Source organism: Bombus affinis, chromosome 3 (genome assembly GCF_024516045.1).
Source record: "Bombus affinis isolate iyBomAffi1 chromosome 3, iyBomAffi1.2, whole genome shotgun sequence".
Lineage (NCBI taxonomy): Eukaryota > Metazoa > Arthropoda > Insecta > Hymenoptera > Apidae > Bombus > Bombus affinis.
The window spans coordinates 9,840,538-9,864,645 of NC_066346.1; the positions used below are offsets into that span (position 1 = coordinate 9,840,538).

At 41.9% G+C, this 24,108-nt stretch overlaps 1 protein-coding gene across 8 annotated transcripts in view; it reads right to left on the bottom strand.

Moving 5' to 3' along the window:
- Positions 1–24,108, bottom strand: part of LOC126914338 (paired box protein Pax-8) — a 196,559-nt gene that overhangs the window by 43,658 nt on the left and 128,793 nt on the right. Inside the window, exon 1 of one of the 8 annotated variants that reach the window (XM_050718135.1) lies at positions 9,957–18,179. The exons of 6 other annotated variants lie outside the window; for them this stretch is intronic. In XM_050718135.1, coding sequence (XP_050574092.1) covers positions 9,957–10,056 — 100 coding nt within the window. In that variant the 5' untranslated portion in view covers positions 10,057–18,179. Of the gene's footprint in view, positions 1–1,536; positions 4,237–9,956; positions 18,180–24,108 lie in introns of those variants that run through there. One more of the 8 variants, XM_050718136.1, reaches the window with a different exon arrangement.

A 24,108-nucleotide genomic window follows, 5' to 3' on the forward strand; every position in this document is an offset into this window, starting at 1 on the left:
GTCAACACATTTTTCTCCGTTTTCTTCACACTTTTCTCTGTTCACGCGCGATTACGCCGGACACGCTTCCAAAGTCGCGTTCTCGCTTTCGATTGCTGCTTACCGCGCACAGTGCGGAAGCGTGTGCAACACGGTTCCACGATTCGGTCCGGTTTAACCCCCTTTTTCTCCTCGAATTTGCCGGATCGGTTCAGAGCGATGTGAATTTCTCCGAGATATAGCAAGACTGACTTTTTATTCGGCGGGGGAAAGAAAGTGAGAGAAAACGAAAGTACGAGAAGATTCTGTGGCCGAGTTTTTTCTTTCTTTCGCAAACTAGAAGAGATTTTCGTTTCGAGCGTTTGCTACGCTGATTCGGAAGCTTTCACTGACGATTTAGGGAAGCGAAGAGGAACAACTTGATAGGAGGTAGCCGAATGGTTCCGCGAAAGGTTCCTACGCGGATCAGAGACTGCAACGACGTGCGGTTTTGCTTTTTCATCAACCACTGTACCGCTATGAATCGAACGGATCGGACGAAGGTCATTGAATTTCTCGTTTTCGCATTCTCGTTTGCTTGACGACGATACGGATTTGTCGCCGAACGGATCGTCCGCTCGACTTTCCTCGTTCTATTCCACGGACCGTTTGATCGGACAGAAAATACCGGGAGAAATCGATTTTTACGCTAACAAGTTCGCTCTCACGATCCAGGGAAGAGAGTTGATTGTTTTCTGCTTTTTCGGTGTTTAAGTTATTCCGTGCAAAAACGAGCGGTGTCTTGCCGCTTCTTCGAATGTCGTTTCCTATTCCACAGTTATTAAAAGACAAGAAGAGAATCTTCTAACTTAGTTCGGGTCAAGCGATAACCTAGGCAAATCTTAAATATTCTTCGTATCACGGGTTTGAAATATTTTTTAATTGACCTAATTCGTTTCTCTGATTGTCAGATTCTCTTGGATATAGTAACTCGCCTATTTAGGAATTTGCTATTTCTCATGTACCAAGTTTTAAGTGAGTGAGATCGATTTTTGCGCTAGCTGAAATTGATTTGTTCTTACTAATTGTTAATTGATAGTGTAAAGTTCCTAGGGAAAATTTTATCAATAGGCTAACTCTGTATAGTTTTTAACGTTTGTTTACTTAACTAGCTACGTTTAATGAAATAAAATTTGTTAACGATAGAAGAAAATTCTGGTTAGAAAGACCTAAAGAATGCAGCAAGGTTAAAAGCAGTAATTTCGTCGATGAAGACGAACGTAATAAAAATTAATCAAACAACTGTCGCCTGTCAACTATGCAAAAATAATTCGAGGCCGAGACACAAATTCGAATCTTGTTTGCTGGAAAAATGTTGAGAATGAATCAACCAGAATAAATATACGAGTAAATCGGAATCATCTGCTCTTTACCCATGATATCACGAAAGATGCAATCCAATTTAAACAAAGATAAGCAAAAATATGCAACCAAGGATTTCTGACAAACGAAAACAATCACAAGCAGGTAGAAAAATAGAAAAATATGTCCGGAGGACCGCGCGTGTTGTCAGCTTACAGGTGTAGTATTCCATCATATTCTGATTGTAACGATAGGCGGTGCTGAGGTCCATCGTGGCCCCTCAGTAGCCGACGGCCGTCGGCTGTGGGAATCCAGGTGGTTCCTCTCTTGATGTCGCGTATAATATGTGAAACGCGTCCAAAGGACGGTCGGTCCTATTGACCACCGACGATGACGTTTCTCGCAAGTTTCCAGAGGTGATGGTTCTCGTCTCTTTTTTAACCGTAGCCTCCGAGACTAGTCTATGGCGTGGCGGTACAATGACCGTCATCAGGAGCGTCTTTGTGCCGGACGACGGGTGGCTTCGACGAGCACCCGGTCGACCGTCGCTTCATCTTCATGAATCGAGAGCTGAATCCGTCCTCGTCTGCTAGAACTTTATCTATGGGACACTTACGGCTTCTCAAATCTCTTCTCACAGCACTCGCGGCATCACTGAACTCCACTCTCGCACGATGTCCACAATGATACTCTGATCGAATTCTCGAAAGGGTTTTTGACTCTCTTCATCGTTGGATTGGTAAAATGAGACGTTTTCTCAAATTAGTTTCTGGATGTTGGAATTTTAATGACTCGGATTTTAACGGTTCTTAGCCTTACGATTACTTCGAAATGTACGATGGATCTTAAAATTGAGATTCCAATAGCTTCCGAATATTTTGGACACTGCTTTTAGAAGATTATTGACGAGTTTTGGACGATTATCTGCGCGACATTTAGCTTGCTGTTAGTCACTGCACACTGTTCTTCGCCGATAACACAGTTCACTTCATCGTATCCAAAGGATCACTTGAGATTTCATTTGTATTCACTTATCAACTATACTTCGATCATCCCTTTCTTTCTCCATATAAAGACACACAGAGTCCATCGTTAGAAACAATTCAAAATAATCCAAGAATCTCGTTCACACGAATCGTCTCCAAAAGAACCATCTCTGTCCCGTCCATAGTTGTCACCAAGGAATCCGAGCGAAGAGCAATCCAACCATGAAGAAGTATTCACGAGCAAAGAACCGATGAAAAACAATCCTGGATACTCTTCGGACACTTTGAAGCGACTGTGCCTGGTAACTCGTCAGTTCGTGTCGTTGGGTCCCGTGGCCAAAATAGGCAAAAAGGTTCTCGGTCACGTCCGACTCTCGTTATCGTTATCAGCCGCGGTGACACGGTGGCTGGACCCCAAAAAGCGGCACGGTCGTGCGGGTAACAACGACGTGAAAGCACGAACGAGGCTTCTGGCGACGGGCACACGTGACTTCGCCAAGCTTTTCGACCCCCGCCTCTATCGTCGAGCTTTCATCCCCACGCGGGCTGCAACCCCGCCTTTTGCATCCCTCGATCAGCATCCAGCCACGAGATTCCGCGCACACCATTGGCTGGATCGTGATCACGTGTAGCCGAGGTGGGGCGGCTCTGTGACGCGGGGTTTCTACGGAAACGGCTTGAGCGTCGCGCGGGATAACGTCGTTATTGGCATCCACCGCGGTGCGACGGAGAGAGCGAGGCCGGCTGCGAGAGCAAGAGGCAGAATCCGGGATGGAAGAGGCAAAGGTTGCGAAATAAACGTTCGCCGGCTGGTCTACCGCCAACAGTCCCACGCGAAATCACGCGGCGCACACCCCCGTGAGCACTGCTTATTCATGAGCTTGTCCCTCTCCGGGAGGTTCTACCTTGCTCTCCTTGGATACGATGTCTCGCCTTATCGATTTTATTTATTTAAGAGTTTCCCTTTGTCGCTCCACTTCTTCCGAAACACTCGCCTCCTCCCCAACCTCACTGCTCGACCACTTCGTCTCGATGCTCTTTTACCCCCGGTCGACGATCGAAGAATGTTTCGATTACCTTAGTTCGCTCGTTATTGGAAACGATTATTACCAAAGAGTGTCGCTACAGTACAGAATATTACTCTTAGGTTTATTTATAGATTAGAATATCTTTCAATACAGTTTTCACGAACACCGGCAATCTGCATGATAGTTCCACTTAGTCTCTCGATCATCGTTTCTGGTGGTACATTATCCTATCGTAATTATGTCACTTTTCTTTCTATAGTTTTCTTTCTATACCTATTCCCTTATATTTTCTTTCGTTTTAAGTTTCACAATGTACCTTTTCTACCTTTTTCCGTACTTTTTTCTACCTTTTTAGGAAAGTAAAAAACCTTCTAAATTTGTATATCGTTCATTCCGTACTCTTCGTCACATTATCACACAGTCAGAGGGTTAAACGATTCACAATCACGAAAGATGAAACAATTTCGATCAGTGCACGATACAGGGAGCACGAGGCGTATCAGACTCTGACGCGGCTAATTACGAGACTGATTACGTTGCGGGACAAAATATGGTGGACACTGTCTGTAGTCCGTGGAGGATGGTAAAAGGTGGATGAGGGAGGAAAGGGCTAGGACTTCGCAAGTTACGCGTGTCACGTGGGGTGTGTGGGGAGGGGAACAGGAGGTGGGGGACGATATACTGGTTTACAAACTGCGGCGCGCTCACCGCTAGGATACTTTTACTTGGGAACTTTGTGTATATACCGTGCGGTGTGGTATAACATTTACGGTAATCTATAGATGCTTATTCGCCGGAAGAGACTTATCACTTTTATGCAGGCTATAACTCGAAAGTTAGGCAATGCACGATGCATTCCAATTACCCTTCAGCGGGTCCGAATTACTCATCCCTGGCCCCCGGCCGATTTTTATCCGCCGCCGCCGAGTTATTGCGAGTCGCGAGTACGTGGCCAAACTTTCAGCAACGATTTATGGAAAGGGTTTGACCGCGATCCAGATCCAGCGAAAAAATCTCTGTCGTTACGAGCAAGTTGCTCACAAGAGAAGCGTTCTATGTTTTAGTGAAAACACTTAGGCGATTTAGACATCTTTTTCCGCTTAACCCTTTTTGCGAAATATCGAAGTATCAAATTGATATCGTATTTGAAGATTACAGCAGAGAATACGGAATTTTACTTTGTCAGCCTTTTATTCTTGTTACCTGCCGAACGAGATACCATATTTGAAGTTAAAGGTGACGACAGCTTTGTGGGACCAGAGATACGGTATTTTAGAAACGTAGCGGTGGTTTGAAGAAGTTCTATCGCAGAACCGGAGTTCAAATAATATTGCGACGATCGATATTTATGAAATATTCTGGAGGATAATACAAATACATATTTAATTGCAGAACCAAGAGAAAAACCTGCATTTGATATAAAAATTGTTTCCGCAAAAAGGCGCGTAATTTCATTCGCTATATTCTTACGCTATACTCTTCATTAACAACAAAGTTTAATCTCAACCTCAACTATATAGTCTCCCTTTCTAATCTCAAAAGTACTACCAAGCGTATAAATTGCATATACCTAACACATCGCGTCTCTCCCATCCAACACCATGTTAAAAAAAAACCAAGAACTCATATTCCAGGAATCTGGCAACTGAAATAAGGAGCCCTTAGGTGGCATTAAAATCCAAAAAAGCCTATCGTCTTCGTAAATGGTGCATGAAACGGACACAATTTGCAACCGGATACAAAAAAGCGTATCGAGATCCGTGGAAAGAAGCTCCGGGGTTCGATCGAGGATCGAAGAAGAGGTAGTCTGCGAGGGGGCCCCCCACCTATCTAAAATGTTAGCGCTCTGGGAAGGTCTGGTGTTCGGAGCGACTCGGATCAGCCGGAAGGTGCGGTCAGCCATCGGCGTCGGTGGGACCGCCACTGGGCCGCGAATCTCACAAGGGTCCGGTTTACATTCGAGTGCGTTCTTTCATGACTCCTTTCTTCGTTTCATTCCTACGTTCCGACTGGGGGCCACCTCGTTCGTTCCTCCTCCGCGTTTCGTCCACCTCGTCGCGTCTATCTTGCTCTCAGAAACAGAGACGCACAGAGGCCTCCTCCATTGACATTAGATACGTGAGATCGGGAAACGCGCCTCTTGTCGAACGCGATGTTCGTTGCGTAACCGGCTTGCATATCCGACACTCGACGTAGCCGGCGGGGATCCCGTAATTTCCTAGCCGGCCGATTCTGCGTTTTCGATTGTCCGACGAGGCTTGGATCGATTGCACGCCGACACCGCATCCTGTTACCACGGCTGCTTTTTAACCTTCGACGACGCAACATTGCCGCTCCGCGGAGGATTGGATTCATCTTAGTGTCTTTTGGACGTGTGAGAGAGTGTGCGTTCGCTTTCTTGAATCGCAGTTACAATGTTGGCGTAGATTAGGATCTATCGATGATTCCTCGTGTCCTTTAAATGCGCGGGCGAGCTGTTTCTAGCGTGTGAAAGATGCGTTTCCTGGGTCGTAGTTGGGCGTCGGGTATGAGTTTCGATTCAGGGGTGGTTTCGATGGAGTGGCAGGCTGGAAGTTGTAAATTATTCTGCTCGAGGATTGAATTGTCCAGATTTGACGTGGGGTTTGTTAATCGAAATGTAGAGAGGAGTTTCTGGTTTCTGGCAGAGAATAGAGATTACGGGCTACTTGGAATGTTTTTAATATTGTAAGAGATTATTAATGAGAATACTTCGACAGGCATTCTGAAGATAATTACATTTCGATTGAAACTTTGTTTCTGAGTATTTTGTTCTCCTAGATTCTCTCTAAACGTTAAAATATATCAAACCTTCTGAGAAAGACTTTTCAAAACAGATCCCCAAAATTGTTTAATAAAATACATACTTCGCGTTAATCTGTCAGCATAACGCTCAAATAAACAGGAAATCATTAGCACTACCGAAAATCTTACTCCCCTTACCGCCAATTACAAATAAAATCCCTGCTAAATCCCACCGAAAATCCCTCGAAACCAGAACTAAACCAGTTCTTGGTGTGCTTCCCCATATCACGCAGTCGATTCTTCCCCTGACAACAAACCCTCGAAAGAATTCTTGGTTCACCTGGCTCGTGATCCTGGGGAACAAAGAGCAGGCCGCGGCAACGGGGATCCATTCGTCATTATCGCGTCGGCCGACCTAATCTCTGGAGGATCTCTCGAGATTACACTTTGGCATATCATTTGCCTGAACGAACGAGCGGCTCGGTTCGCGTTGACGGGCAATATGTCCTCTACATGAGTGCACCGGCACTCGACGTGAGATACATTCGCAGTCGAATTTAGGGGAAACACGCACTTGGAACCCGTAGCTTTGGGGCTGGATAGTAGTATTCGAAGTGTGCAAGCGATACAGTGGTCATGCAGCGCTGTCGCAGGGCAGATGCAGATGAGCTCGTTGCTCCGGGTGCATCGATCATTGGGGTAACGTGACTGCATCGTGCTCTTGGATGGCTAATCTGTAGCTTGGAGGTTCACTGTCCTTCCTAATCCGTCGGATAACCGCTGTATTAATCTGATTTATCATTGGCAAGACGTAGGAGTTACGTAGGATCTGCGATATGCATGATCGTTGTTATCTGTGGGTAGAATATTGCAGCATTTTGCTGATTTATTAGAAGAATTCTAAAAATTGGCACTTTCAGATAACTGCGAAACTTAATACGAAATCTATGATTTCGATGATCTTCGTTTTGTAAATGGAATATCAGATTCGTTCACCTTTTATTAGTGTACGCAAATACGCATTTCGAAAAATGTCGTATAAATTGCTCGAAGAATAAAGATACACGTGTAAATTTTTTTAGATAGAAAATATGTATTTTTGGAGATATTAGATAAATTAGATATTAGATATAGCGGTTAAACTTGTTTTTAATATCTGAGTTAAGTATTTTTTTTTTCTATATGTATAGTAATATGTAAGTAAATAACAATTCAGTATCGAAGAAACTACGAAAGGTTTAGTATGTAGAAGGTTAATCAATAATATGCAAAACCTATGTTGGAAGAAAATTCTTCGTAAGAATTACCAAACAAGAAACTTGTCTACAATTCAGATAACAGTTCCGCTCATATAACAATTAATAATCTCCTCGCGTAGCAATCAGTAATTTCGGTCTCCTCTATGTACAATCACGAACAACCCTCTAAATCTCGGGAAACCCTCTAAATCGTTGTTAGAATTCTGTCCGTAGCTGGAATTTCATTAGCTGCTTCAATTAGAGTCCTCGAAACGTCGTAGTGGTTTCGCGAGAATTATTTTTCTGTTTGCCGTCGCGCGACCGAGGATAATGGGTCTCCGATGAGAATCTCGTTCACGGCAAAAACGGTCCGTCCGAACGATCAAAAAAAGAGGAAAAAAGGAAAGAAGCAGAAAAACAGAGGAAAAAGCACCGGACGAATTTATCCCCCTGTTGGCTCGCCGCTCTCGAAACCGCAAAAACCCGGAGTGCTCGTTGCGAGAGCATCCCACGGAATTCGGTGACTATTCCGTAAAAGATTAACCCCTAACCGTATTACCGTACCCGTGACATAGTAAGAAGAAAAGGGAAAGAAAGATATAGCGGTGGCGGTGGGCGATAACTTACGAGATTTGATGTAAATAGCACACTTACTTATTCGCCAGTGTCGCGCGGCACAAGTTAAAAATACGAGGGGCAAGGCGAGGGATGCCGAGAGATGGAGAGCGAAAAAGTAGATGGCGAAGAAAAGGAAGGATATATACGGCAGGAGGGAGAGAAAGAGGGAGACAGGGAGGAAGTGACTTTTTTGCGTAATGAAAGCAATCAATTCAAGTCCCTGGCTGCAGCGTTCTCTCCTCTGGTAAGGGAGAATCGTGATCCAGCTTCGTTCCTTCTCTATCGTTTCCTCTTTCTCCTTTTATCCCCGATTCTGCGTCTAAGGGCGGAAAAAAAGCTTGGTAGGGGTAGCAACTGAGTCTCGCCTTGCTCGTGCCACCCTCTTTCTCGCCGCCCTAACAGTGGCCGAACCACTTTTGTAGTCATCATAAAATGCCCTGCTTTCAAGTTCCGACGATTGCTACTTTTTTGTTCCCTTCTCTTTCTCTTTTTCCCTTTCTCCGTCTGTTTCACCCTGAACCTCCCATTCGAGGGTAGTGCGGCGGTAGGAAATAACGAAGTGGTGAGTTCAGGAGGAGACGAGGGTTTAGGAGGGTGGTGGAACAGGTTAATCCTAAGTATTTTCTTCGGGGGGTTGCAAGTACCAGAGGTAGGAGAAAGTCCCGGGGGTTGCCGGGGGTGGTGGGTGCCTCTTTAAAACAGTACTAAAGTATCGTTAATCTTGAAAAGAGAGGCTCTTACTTTCGCCCGGACAAACTAGTTAGACACATCCGCCTGATACAAAAATAAATTGCGATCCGCGACGATACGTCTTGCCACAGGCCGTACACTGTGATCTCTTTCTGTAGTTATTACGCGATCGTCTTTCTTAAGAAACGAAGTTTTGCGTTAAAAAGCGAGGACATTATACTATAAAAGTTTCACAAGTAATTATAGGATTGTTTTCTTCGTTGACAAGATTTTTATCTCGAAATTCTTTAGTTTCCAATTTTTTAATTTGAAGTTTAAATTAAGAAGGTTTTTCTAGACTGATAGAGACTTCTGACGTTAGTGTAAACAGTTCGAACAGCACACCGTAAAATATATCACTGCCATGCTTTAAGTGCTTTCGATAAAGCATTTAAATTTACAGTTTACATTTTACAGTTTACAGAAGTACATCTTCGTTCCATAAAAATACATATGGCAATTTCTAATTACTAATTCGTCGTTAATTTCTACGTTTTCAAATAATGTTACTACAAGGTGTTCGAACATTATCGTAGCGCACGCGTTAAAAGGATAGCGCAATTTTAAATTTTAACGAAAGATGAAATCGCTTAAATTTCTGCGAGAAATGGCGAAAAAGTTATCTGGTAAATGTTACGACAATGGAATCTCTCGATGGTAAAAACGTAGTCTCGAGCTTCCCGTGGGAGATGCTAAATATCAAACACACGACTCTCCCCCGTCCCCAGGAGAGCTAAAGGCCACAACATCATAATATGATTACGCGTTGTCCGTCATCCCCTTGTTTAGAAGCGATTATTACGCGCTGCGTACAGATTTACGACTGGTCCGACGACAAACAATTATTCGAATCTCCTTTGGCCTTGTCTCTGTGACGGGAAGCGTTGCTTCACAGGCGTAATTTAATTAAACGAGTAATTAACCACGACAAACGTACATTAAGTTATAACATACGAGTTCATATTTTACTGGATTTACTGAATAAACATTTTGTATACGATGATATTAAGAAGTTAATTTTAAAATAATATTTTATTAATAAATGAATAAAGTAACCTTATATAAATCATCGATGACCGGACTAAATATATCGAATGAAAAGACTATGGTTACTCGATAATCGAAAGAAGCATAACGATCCTGTGTTGGTTTATCTGACTAAGAAAAATTTGCATAATAAATTCCTCCGATTTTTCTGACGATTGAGGCGATTATTTATATATTACATTATTTATTTAATATTACGTAAATAAATAAGAAAAAAATAAACTTACTATAACATAAAATTGGCCATTCAATTTTCTGTTGTTCCTCTTTTCGTGGAATATCACAATAATTATTCCATATTCCGATCACATCTATCACTTCAGGCATCGTTAGTTTTCATTCAATAAGTTTGTTAATTTCTGATAGAAACTAATCGTTTGTATACAAGTAATTAATTTTTTTCTCTTTTTTTTTTTATTTTTTAAAACAGTACAATACATGATTGTCCGTGTCTTCTTCGAACGTCGACTAATTTGCGAATACTAACTGATTATTCACTGGATCGTCGTATCCCACATGCTTAATGATAATATTTATTATTTACGCGCGTGCCTTTTGATCGACTGAAATTCTTACGACGAACACATGGAAATTACGACGATTTGAGTTTGATGTTGGTAGTAGTTGTGTTGATCAATACGGACGTAAAGGTAGTTACAATACTTCTAGAATTAAAGTTGTACGTATATTTGTAATTCGTGCAACTTTTACTTTTATCGGATTGTATTAGGTCGTCCGAAAAGTTTCTTTCGTTTTATAAGGAAATAATGGATGCACAACATTTTCCGTTTTATATTGTTTTATCAAATTATGTATGATCTATTTTGTTCTATCAAAATAAAGATCACAACGTTTAACAGATTAGGTTTCATGTTTGTATAAAGATGCGTTGATATAAAAGACGTGTATGTAAAAGAAAGACACTTTTCGGACAATCTAATACTTTTAGTAAAAATTCTCAATTTCAGTGAAAATGAAACAAAGGCTCGTTAAAAGAAAGATATTAATACTTCGTTGGCCATAGTTTTATAACCACATTCCGAGATGAATTTCTTTTTAATACATCGATCGATAATCGTGATAAGTTGCAAAAATATATTTACGCAATACTATAATATATCATGCTAATAATACTATAATATTGGATAACCAAAGAAATCTTTCCTTCACTGGTACTGTTACAACAACATTCTCGTATTATTAGTGTCAAAGAATTTCTTGATAACCTATGCTCAAGTCCAATTTTTGGAAAATATTCTCTGGTGCCCAGCAACATCTCGACTTTCTCTGTTTAAGGATAAATCCCGGAGATCCGTTGTATTAAGCATGAATAGCGTCACGGTAATGGTTGGAAGAAGGGTTATGCCACATACGCGTCCAAGGGGGATCCACTCGAGTGGTTTGTCGTTTGTGGTGGGTGGAAAGCTCATGAAGTTCACCCTAAGTGCACAGGCACGTGGTGGTCCAAAGGGGGTGGGGTCAGAGGGGCAGAGACCGAGAGAAAGAGAGAGAGAGAGAGAGAGAGAGGGAGAGAGAGAGAGAGAGAGGGAGAGAGAGAGAGAAAAGCGGTCGCTGGGAGCACGTGCTGTCGCGTGTCGGCGAGCCCTTGTGATCTATGTGCCGTCACTGCACCACCTACGTGTATATATGCATGGAAATTATTGCTACATCGGCCAAATATATCCCTCCTAATGTTCTATCGCGATACTCCTCTATTCGGGGTTGACCACCTCGATTTGCCAAAACATTTTAAAAGCTATCGATCCCTATTCGTCCGTTGATAGTCGTTTCTTGAAGAATTAAAGTGTTTTTATGGGCTAGTGGACAAGCTGGTGGACAAAGTTAAATCAGAGCATCTCGTGGACTCTCACGTTTCTCGATAGGTTTGTAAAGTTTGTTTTAATGCATATAATGATTGATATTTTTTGATTATGTTATTATCAATAAACCAAGAGAAAGAATTTGTTTCCAGATTATAAAAATTACCGAATTAGTCTAAATGTCTGCTTACAGATTTCTTATTTCTGAAGTTACTGAAAACGTACAGGTGTTTTTGACAATATTAACGTTTAAATTTTATTGAGACAGAAACATGGTTACGCATGCCTATTTATTTTCATCGTATCGTCATAATCCTACTTAGCTATTTGTGAAACGTTCATACAATTTAGTGTCAGTAAAATCGACAGACAACGTAAAGAGGATCGAAGAGAATTATTCCATTGCATCTTAATATATTCACGAATTATTGGCAAATAAACCCAATACATTAATTACGATTAAGACACCCTCGCGTAAGATTGATATTCGAATCGAGTCAAGGGGACAGGATTGTGGACCAGCATCCCCCGACAGGAGAGAAGACCCTGCAAGCATCTCTTTTTGCGTCCGAAGGTGGTGATGCGGCGGTGAATAAGGGTGGGCGGCGTGCCTCCAGGGGGTTTAACCCGGGGGTTGGTGCATATTTCACGGTCGGTGGTCCCATCTCGCGGAGACAATCTGAACCAGCGCGGATACATCATCGCGTGACGCCACGTAATAACCTCTTGGGCCACGGCGACCGCCTTTCAAAACCCTCTTATTTATTCATCTCACCTCGTGCTCGCTCTGTCACGCCAGCCCCCTCTCAGAACACTGCCGTTTCTTCCATCCTCGCGATTACGCGAAGCTTCGAAGGTGCGACGAGATTCTGATAGATCCACCCTTCACCGACGTGATCGATAGATCACGGTTGTTTATACAAATTGATGTTCTTATGAGCATAACCAAAGAAATGGAATCTAAATAGAAATGTGTCACCCTCCAAGTGTTTTAATAGGTGGGAATTTTGTACGTCAAATATTTGCACATTTACATTTCCTATAAATGAACAAGCATTTATTTCAAAATTTGTATTTTATTTAATTGGAATTTAGTACACTGGATTAATGAAGCTTCGTTTCCAAATACATTCTCATACAGTGTTTAATTTGATACATTCTCAAGCTTAGTTAATCCTTTTTATTTTCACATTTTTATCATACACAGGTATCAATCTTTTAAAGTTTGGTAAATATTTGGCAATTTGGAAAATACGAATACTTCTATGATATACATATGGTACACGTAATGCTAGTAGCAAATGATTAAGTGCAAGTCCTGTCAAATGAACGAGCGAAGATTGTCCTTTCTTTCAATTCTAATTTTTTCTTTTTCTCAGGATGATCTTAAGTAACTTCTGTATTCGGTGTTGCGTGAAATTCCCGCAATCCCCGCCGCGATATTTCAACGTTTCGCAAATTACGCTTGTTATTTCGCGAGAATGCAAACAACGGCGATTCTCGCGTTGTTGGCACGAATAATTACCAGCCAAGGGAGCTGCTTGAACGAAGAAATCATCGATCAGCCGGAGGCTGACTAGCGAGCCCAGGCATTCCTCGAATAGCGTCTAATCCATCAGCGAATTCACGTATCGCTTACCAGTGTCGTTTCTTCCGCTTTTTATTTTTTGGACGAACGACGTCCTAGTGATACTTCGTCGCCAGATGTTACCGCGTATATAAGTACGTCGACGAAGGATCTCACGGCGAAAACGAACAGCGAAAAGCCGAACAGCCTACTTTTCACCCTGGACGATGTCGCGCCATCCTAATGTCATGCTTCCCAGAACTCCTCTAATGCGATTTCTCGCGAATATTTTGTCTCCTTTTTTATTGTCAGCGTTAAATGTTCCTCTGAATTAGCCAAGAATTAGAGCAAGATGATATTCGATAAAGATATGACGAACTGAAAATCACAGTGGTCCTAGTTAAGATTTTAAAAAGTTGTATTTAATCGTTTGTTTCAAACATATCATCGAATTAGTTTTATAATTAATAAGCGACAACTCGATTCTCCATCATGCCACGGTTTTACGATCTGAAAGAAGACAATGAATTTTTATATGACAGTAAACGTAGAACGCTATTTTCCGAAAACTGGGAAATCATTGATTTATAAGATTCTTAACCCTTTGTGTACAGAAAAGGAAGTAAGGTGTAATACTTGAGCATTTGATGTGCTAGGTCTTCTTATGAATGAATATTAGAGATTAGAAGCGTTTTTCAAATTTACTCACAGATATTTTATTAGCAGATAATCTGATCGAGTATTAAGAGTGATAGAATTGTAGGAAATTCTCACCAATTTTTTATTAAGCTTAATTGGCCTACGATATCCTTTTATTGTATTATAACTCTCCGAAATCTATCGATAGTTTTAACACACTGCAAAATAAAACTTGTACAAGACTACCGCTCGAAAGTAGATTCTTTTTGCTACTCGATATTTCGTTTGAATTCCTCGAAACAAACCTTCTGTTTTTCTCTCACTGACTTCAATAACAAGTAACAACAATTCGACGGACAATTCAAAGCTTCAAGACGCGTCGAAATTAATGGGTAGGAAAGAAGAGGTATTTCTGTGCCGGGCGAGAAATATCGTCGGAGCGGACCGCGAGCGGCCCTGGCCGTTAAGATAATAATAATCTTACGAGCGCGAATCCTTCCGCCACGAGACGACGCCTGAGACACGCGTATATACGCGCGTGCGGCCCGTTGTCGACACACGTACTTGACTCTTCTCGTGTAACGCGGCCGGCAGAAAGGCTATTTGTCGGATGACAAACGAGCGGCGGGCTACGTGGGTGGCTTCGCCTCGCGCGGCAAATGGTGAGCACCGCTCCGTGTCGCCGCGCGCGCTCTCGTGTCGTTCGGTTTTCAGAATCTAGCCGCGAAACCTCGTTCAACCTTCCATCGAGTCGTTTCGTGCGATCGAAGAGGATGCGAGCCTGGAAATCCCGATTTATTTTGATTTATATCGCGAATGCTTCCTCGGTGTACGCTCCTCTTCATAAGTATCAGCATATTTATCGCTGTATTAGGAGAAACAAGGTGAACCAGACAAGTTATTGGAAAACTACGAACCTTCCAACCGTGGACGACGCGACGTCGAAATCGCGTTCTATTTACGCTGTTAACGCGTTAAGAATATGTAAAATTCACGTGGCGGTCAACGTGTCAATTTCGCCGGGGTATGCTATTATCGCGTTGCGCTTTTCATGTTACATCAAAGGTCTCCTATGCGGTCTTCTATCCGCGATATTTGTACAATAAAATTTGATTGTAGTCCGTAGATGCGATTTGGAGCTGTGAACTATTTAATCATTTTGCACTTGAATCGCAAAAATAAAAAAAAATCGAAGAATTCTACAGGGGTAAAAAGAGGTGAAAAACAAAGATTCTTAATAAGTATGATAGAACAGATATTATAACATTGATTCGTTTATGTAATGAAAAGAAGATAATTTATTTCTCAATCGCATTTTGCACGAGACTAACAAATATCCTAATACTCGTGAATGAGGATGTACGTAACCAGAAAGACTGTTCAAAACGAACGAATTCGACGATTTGTAGGCACGAGTTTCGATAGAAAACAAGATTATCGATCGACCTATTGGATAAAGAGGAAATCGAACGATTTCGATTTGCTTGCGAGATAATGATTTTTTGAATCGACGCTTGGCTCGTTTGAGAGAGAATCGAGAGGAAGTCGAAGGAACAACGTTTTGCCTTGTTTAATCTGAGATCTCTTTTTCCCTATGCAGAGGAACATGAGTGATAGATAGCTAGGGTAGATTGGAATCGTCTCGGACAGGTATTTCTGGCCGAGTTAATTCGTGACCACGGAGTCATTAAATGGAAGTTGAAGCAGCGATTCGTAGATTTAAGTGGACGATTACTCTACTGCGTCTTAGCGTCGGTGTATTTTAGAAGCGACTCTTTATACGAGGTTTATAGGGATTCGTTAACAATATTTCAAAGATAGTTGTTGTACCTTGATAAAACAAATAGTTTTCAAAAACAAAACACGATAATAAAAATAGATAACTGGAATTGATTTACTGTATGAACCATGACGGTGATGTCTTTCTCTGTTTCTCGCCTTTCTTCAACTTGTCTAAGAGATAAGAAGTTAAACAAACAAGGAGAATTCGAAGCTAAAAATTTGTTTAGTACACGAGTAATGGTTTCTCTTTCTACTATTATCTTCGTTATAACGAGAGGTTACTAAAATGTTAACCAAATACAAATTCAACAAGAAATTACAAAATTAACTTGCAGTTAAAAACTGATTTAATAAATTTAATTTCTAAACCAATGCATTTCATCAACGGTTACTAACAGTCCTTGAAAAGTTTAGAAACCGATAGACTTGGCATAAGGGTTCAACTTAATCTACCAATAAATATAAATACACAATATATTAAATATAAAACAGAGCGTGGATTTATCAAATATGTCGGGAACCTTTCCGTTTCCAAAGGAAACCAAAAAATCAACTTCGCAAACAACGCAAGTATCATCTACCTTAGCACCGACGATTAATTTCCAATCTGTCAAAAACGACGTCCTACCAACACCATAGTCGTTCCACCGCCGAATCGAAGAAGCGAATCACCTCGTGGTCGCCGTTAAGGACGCGAGGCAGCGCAAATTTGGATTCGTTGCAACGGCGTCGTGGTCAGTGCCGTAGATCAGCACCGGTATCATAGCTCAGGGTCCACGTACAGAGAGAGTGGATGCATTTCGGTGGCCGGCAATGGTAACGCTCCGCTCGCGCACACACGCTCGCCGCGGCACCTACGTGAGCGCTACGTAAGTGCGTGTACGTGTGGCTGGGAGGCACATAATGTCTAATGGGGGTGATTGTGCTCGCGCTCCGTGACGGATCAATCTGCCACCCCCTTCATCCCGCCCGTTCTCTGCTCTTCGAAGAGTGAGACCAAGGGATGCGAGCGAAAGGGAGAAGGAACGAACAGAGACGGGGTTAACCCTTGGTCTGGACGTAGCCAAAAGCCAGGCACGGACTCGCGTGGATAACGCGCCTATTCGTCATACCTACCGAAGGGCTGGGATTAGAAACGTTATTAATCGACTCGCGTCCGCAGTCGCGTCGCGTCCTTAGAGCCGACCGTGGAATTTTCCTTCATGCAGTTAACCAATACGCGGTGGTTGGAGGATGGAGGAGAGAAAGACCGTGAAAATCTTTTTGGAGGGTGGTGTTGCGGTAATTAATCCTTATGCTGGGAACCGTCTATCCATTTCTAATTTTAACTTGATAATTTTTTATTTTATGGTGAAGGATATCGTAGGATTAGTCTGGATCACTGATTTCTCGTCGTTTCTATGTAGATTCATCTTTGGATGTTCTTTTGGTTTTGGTCCTGTTGTCCGTTAGTAATAAGCAGCTACAGGTAGAATAAGAATCGTTGTAGTTGATTGTAACATTGTAAAATTTGTTTATTTATTCTCGTTCATTCATATTTATAGTACTATGTTAGATGAAGTTGGAATAAAAGAATGATACAATAAGTATGAAATGTGTATAGTAAGATACTGTTACTACGAATGGAATAAAGTACCCGGATACCTATGAACGACGGTGTACGATCTAAAAATCTAAATACTGGAAGGGTTAAACACCGTTACGGTGCGTTTCTCCTTAGCAAAGCGCATAATGTCAACGCGAACAGATAACCCGCGGTATCTTTCGAATTTTTCCGCCGGATGATAGAGTATTTCTTCTGCAAGAGATTCGATCTCTTCTCTCGAAGAGATTTGACGCGGAAAGCGATCGGGGACTGTAGATACCGGCGTGTACCGTATGTTCGAGCACGCTATAAATAGTCGGTCGGTTATCGGCTTTGAAATACACACCGCCCGCGGGAAAAGCAATTTTAATTACCGGGCTGGACGCGGCCAATTCGCCGGTCGGCGACTTTCCGGAGCCCCGATATCTCGGACACCCAACTAGTCGACCAGGAAACGTAATATTTCAGAACGCACTCAGAAACATTTATAAGCGTATCTGCGTAACCTGTTTCGCTGTACGGTTTCCAGGCTCAGTTCTGGAAGCGGGTTATACGGTGGAAGGTAACGAGGCGATCTCTCATATCGCGCCGCCCACGTGCGCCACGTTGACACAAACACGACCATACGGTGTACAACCGATCCGCCTGGAAAAAAACGCGACGATCGCGGGACCATCGGAACGTAAAAGATCTCTCGATCGTTTAATCTCTCGCGTTTTGTTCTCGTTGGGTCGTATATGGTGTGGACACTTGCCAGGTCATTTAGCGATATGGAGTGGATTAGGAATGACTCTTTCGTGGACTTCGATCAGACGGAAGAATTGTATAGCTGTGTTTGCTGGAAGGGTTGCTTCGTGAAAGTGTATTTTGTTACTTGTTCCTTGTTTAATGGTTTATCTAGTTGCCGCGACTTGGTATATACGTTATTTTGAATTATTATTAGCGAAACACGAATGACTGTATACATACTAAGCTTTTAGACGTATGATTTGGTTTGACGATGTTTCATCATATAGTAAAATTTCTTCTCTGTTTAAGTTAGTACTTGAGGCCTATTACAAACAATTTATAACAAATACGCAACTGTACTTATGAATATTAATAAAACATTAATAAAATGTAATAATAACACACTGCAATAGATATGAAGGTATAGTACATATACCTAAGGCTGTCATTATGAACTTCAATTCCAGTCTTAAATGAGAGTTGTTATCTGAGAGATTCTTATCATATATTTTCCACTATTACACTTTTATCCTATCCTTCTAGGGGATCGTAAGAAGCGTGCTTTCCATATGGATAATCGACATCATTTTTTTCCTCGAATTTTTTATGTTAACAATAAACGAGCGTTACTTGCACGAATACTTTATAACCACTCAAATACAAAACAAGGCATAAGATCCTAACAGAAAATATAATTGCCAAGGTTTGACCATTTAAATTGCTACAGTGAGCTCCTGAAATGAAATAGAGCGCAATTCAAAGTAATAAATGAAAGATCTTTAACCGTTCGATTTCCTGCCCTTTAAAACACATGTAGCTCCAGGTATGACGCAAACCGATTCGTATCCTACAACGTATCTAATTATGCTATTCCCATGTGATTTAACACTACAAACATTTTACAATCCTTACATCATACACGGTGCCAGCTATTCGCGGTTCAGACTCGTATGTCGTATATATCGATATTAGTATCGTATTATAAATAAACGAAATATCGTAACAGGCCGACTCTAAATCTCCAATTTGACGCCATATCTAAATCTGCTTCACCTTTAACTTTACCATTGCTTATAACCCAGATACCGCTGCTTGCCTACCATTTCTAATTGGCAATATTTATCCAACATCCAAGTGCACCCGCGTTGCATATCTATACATCTAATACCACATTCTTTCCCAGTTTACGCATAACTTTCTAAGCGATCAGTGAAAGGACAGGATCGTTTACCATTGAAAAACCATACTGTGTGGAAGGTTAAATAGCGATTGATCGGTCGGCTACGATTATAATTCGAACGATATTGCCCGGAAGAAAGATCTTCCATGCCTCGATAATCGACGAATTATTAACGAATATTCCTATATACCAATTTATTCGTCTTTTATTTTCATCGTGCAATTTTTGTTCCTTTTTGATACGACGTCTTGCGTGATTATCGATGAATATTAATTGTTAAGATGATCGAGGATTTGGAATTTCGAATCGAGTCGGAAGATCGGCGTGGAGGATGGACTTCCGGAACATGCTCGGTTTCGTTCTTACCCACCGAGGTTGCAGCGACGAAAGGTACCAAAGTATCGAGACACAGATGGCAGCAGAAGGTTCACGCGAAGATGGGTGAAATTCTCGATCTGTGCAATCAAGGGTGCAATTTTTATTTCTTAAGAGAACAGCTCAATTATTCTTCGATGTTGTTTTGCAATATTCCATTAATTTTTGGGAAATGCATATAACGGATATTTAGTATTCGATAGCTGTTAGAATTTTATTTACATAGAACGAACGTAAATTTCGTACTTAGGGGATGCTGGATGATCCCATGGAAATGGGTATCGAACGAATGCTACGCTAAACGTTACTTTATTTACGGTATTTTGTTTCACGATGATAAACGTAGGAACAAGGTTGCCCGAGACTCTTGATAAATTTATGATTTGAAAAATTACTGTAGCTCGAACGTTACTCGATTGTCCTTGTTTTTTTAGTTCATCTACATGGATAGTACAACGTAGAAGCGGTGAACTAATACCAAAGATTAGTTATCTTGACTCGTGATCTTAATAGACGGTATCAGTTCAGTATATAAGCGTCGATCAGCGAATCTAGGGCGTGTATTATCTGTTCTTCGATTTGAAATAACTCACATGGCTGGCTGTTATAAAGATTTCTCAGACAGTAATGTCCTCATATTTGTCATCGATGGTAAAATCCGTTGATTACTGACTGTTTAGTTGAAATTGTAGACATAAGAACGAACCTAGAAATCGTTCGTTTTTTCTCAATTCCTCCAAGGATAACGTCGGAGACAAGAAAAATCCAGGTCGAGTTTCGTTGATTACGAAGGTCGCGATAGCGTCATAGAAACATCGTATTTTAGCACGTTCAGCCATTAAGTTTGTCAAGAGCGATTCTTTGAAGCTCGATAATTGCGTGCACAGATTGCTTTGACTTTTTGTCGATCCTGCAAACAATAATCGATATAATCTACTTTATGCGAGTGTATATCTCAAGTAATGAATGTAAGAGCCTTTCGTAATCCGATGAATTCGAGGTTTCATTGAACGAATAAGTTATTTGCAATATCGATCCTTCGTAATTCGACTTAACTCGTCATCTTCATACGAATATAAAGCGATTACTTTTCAGCCCACTTATCCAAAATTCATTCACGCTCTCAATAAATCTCCAAAACACTTCTCATCACAAAATTAATCAGCCTAACTCCTTTCACACTGATTCAAGCTGCCAACCACTCTAATCACACTAAAACCAAACGAAAGCAAATCAAACCGAATCAATCGAAGACACCCTCGATTCCTGCACAGGACCAACCCAGAACAAGAAGACCTGTTTTTCAAAGTATCTAAAAATCGATACATCGTTCTGCGGTCCGTTTTTCACCGTGCTCGTTCGTGCACGTGCGTTATAATCACGCGAAGCGCATCAAAGATTTTTTGTCGATTTGGCCCGACGACTCGAATCATTCTCACCAAATCCCCGGTGTGCAACTCTCCCTCAACCTGGTGCGGTGTGTTTTTGCGGAACGTTGAAAAGTCGTTGGATCGCGCGTTCGAAATCAGGCCGATATCGCGTCGCGTCGCGTATCGGGAGTTTCTGCGGTCGTGTCCGACGATAATTGACCCCTGCACGGCGGTTCGTCCACGCCGCGTACATTATAAATGCGTGGCGCGGTGCTACCAAGCAGGTATCCGGCGTATCGTGAGCCGCGGTGGGTAGTTAAGAAGTGGCTGCAGCTTCGACGTGACGTGTTATGGCTTTAACCGCAACAACGCGCCTCCGACCGCAGGAACCCTTTACTTTGCTCTTTACTCCTTGTGGCCCTCGTGCTACGCGAGCCTCCCGCTTATTCTCCATCTCTGTTCCCCCTTTCCAATGTTTTCTTCGTTCCTCGAACAGCCTCGCCCATAATTACTCGCAGCGATGATACCAATGGTATCGATCATCATCCGGCTACCCTTCTCTCTTTCGCCCGATTCCTCCACGACCGGTCGTAATCCCCATTAGCCGCCGTAATTACCCCGCTGGTATTATGTACCGATGCAACGCCGACGTTTCTACGAACGTCTCCCCCCCATAGACTATATTTTTCTTTTAGTTTATCGTTCTTCTTTTGATTTTTTTTCGGATGGGGGTGCATGAAAATGAAAGGGGACATTAAAGATGGAAGACGTTCCTTTTGGAGGGATTTTTTCGATTTCTTTTTAGCAAAGAGGAAGAGAGAGTTAATCGGAATGTACTGTTTGTTAGAATTGAACTTGAGACAACGATACTCGATATATAATAAGAGATTTATAGAAGAGGAACAGGAATCTTGATAGAAAGATGATCGTAGAAATTGAAGAAACACATTATTGTTAATTATCGAGTAGTTGTTACACGTATGGAATAATCCCTATTACGTATAATCTATAAACAGATCCGCGTATATTGAAAATTTAAATAAACAATAACCCATTCAGCAGGATACAATCTTTTGCTAAAACAATAGTAAGAAAATATACTACTGAGCACAAATCATCTCGATTGTTAAAGCACATTCCTCGAAGAACAATCCCATTATCATCCAATAGAGCACTATACTTTATTAAACTTCAGAATCTTACTTAACCTCTGCTCTATCGTTAAAATACATTCCTCGCGGAACAAGCGCATTATCATCCAATGGAACACTATACTTTATCAAACGTCAGTAACTTTACTTTAACCCTACCGTATTTTCATCCACCGATAGAGAACGTTAAAATGTTGATAGAAAAATCTGGTTCCGGAGTAATACGTTCTTATCAAAGCAGCAGCCTTTCGATGGAGGAATGTTACGCGAAAGCCGCGGCGCCCTCGTTGTAAATCACGCACGCACCGGAGGCGTGGATTTATTTTAGAGACCATTTCGTGGCATCGGCTCACAGAGGATGAGTCATGGTGGTATTGTTCGGCCGGACGAGGAGATACAACACAAATCATTTCCTGCCGTATCCCTATCTATCTGCCTTCGCGTTTACGCGGCGCCGCTCGTGTGCGTGCGGCACGTTGCACGCGTGTTGTTCCGCGCTCCCGCGTCCATACAACCGCGCACAACCACGCATCTCACGCTCGAGTGCGTGCGTCGTCTAGCGTCGAACGCGTGCACGCGACGCCTCGCGAGTAATGCTCTCGCGCCAAAGCCTTTCCCGCTCTTTTCTTCGATTCAAAAAAATCGTGGCCACGCGCCACGGACACCTGCGACTCTTTGAAGCGACGATTTTTTATTAGAAAGAACTTAACCTGTTGATTCTGTCGTTTATTAATCGGAAACCTGGATGACGATGGAATTAAGAGGACGGATATATTCGGAATAAATTCGAATTATTAGATTGTCCGAAAAGTGTCTTTCTTTTACAGACACGTCTTTTATATCAACGCATCTTTATATAAACATGAAACCTAATCTGTCAAACGTTGTGATCTTTATTTTGATAGAACAAAATGGATTATACCTAATTCGATAAAATAATATGAAACGGAAAATGTCGTGCATCCATTATTTCCTTATAAAACGAAAGAAACTTTTCGGACGACCTAATATAGTTTTATTGAAAACTTCCTTATGAATATATGAATTAATTGTCATTTATTTAATCGTCCGCTCGTATATGTATCAACGATGATTGAATATTTGTTGTCAGAGTTGATTCGTGTGTCCCAATTTTTAGCCTGAAACAACAGTCTGACTAGTTCTATCGTCATTCTACTGTATGGCTTAAATATATGATCCGAATTGTCCAAAGAAGCTTTCCTATATTCTAGCAGTATACATGGTAGAAGAAGATTTTGTGTAAAGTATTTATGTAAATGAATTTTACTATTATATAAAGTATGCCGCGTAAATAAATTCTACTGTGACTTTACATCCAACTGAAACACATGGAATCATCGACCGAAGCCCAATTCAACGCAAAATACATTACACTCAGCGTCTGTGTTCCCCTACAATCGCAATGTTTCATAGCAAAAAATAAATCATACAGCCAATCCAAAGTACTTTTACAGAAGCAACGGTCGTCAACGATACAAAAAAGCAAAATATAGATACAGCAACGAGAAGATTAGCCATGGCCACTGGCAGAGGATAAAACGCGGCAGCAGTCGGTTTAATAGATGCCGGCGATCTATGGAACAGGGCCCATAGGCTGACTATAATATTTCCCTCGCGTCGGAACGAATGTTCGCGCTTCTTCATCCAGCGTATCGGAAGCTGGATCTGTCGACGTTAATTTGTCGTGGTCGCGGCGGCGGATTCCGCGCTGCGGACGCGATGGCCGAACGAACGGTCACGCTGGGCCGCCGATATATCTCGCGAGCACGGTCGTGTCTCAATTCTATTGATTCAATTATATCGAGGAAGCGGCGGCGCGCGATAACGGGGACCCAATAACGAATCGTTTCCTCCGCGAGCGATCGTTCTCCCGATCGAAACATTAATTACATGGACGCGATCGTAGACCTGTCGTTGCTATCGGTTTATTTGTTCATGAGGCCTCGAGGAATGCCAGTTTTCTACAGCCGACACGCTACGTTTCGTCTCTCATTTTTCTCATCGATTCGACTCGCGTCTATTTCGCATTCCATCGTTTCTAGACGCGACGGTACGCGTAAAAGAGCGATCGTTTCGACTGGTAGGCGACTGCAGCACGCTTCATTGCTCCCCTTTATGAAGTTATAAAATGTTCCGGTCTTTTTAACAGTTCGTTGCACG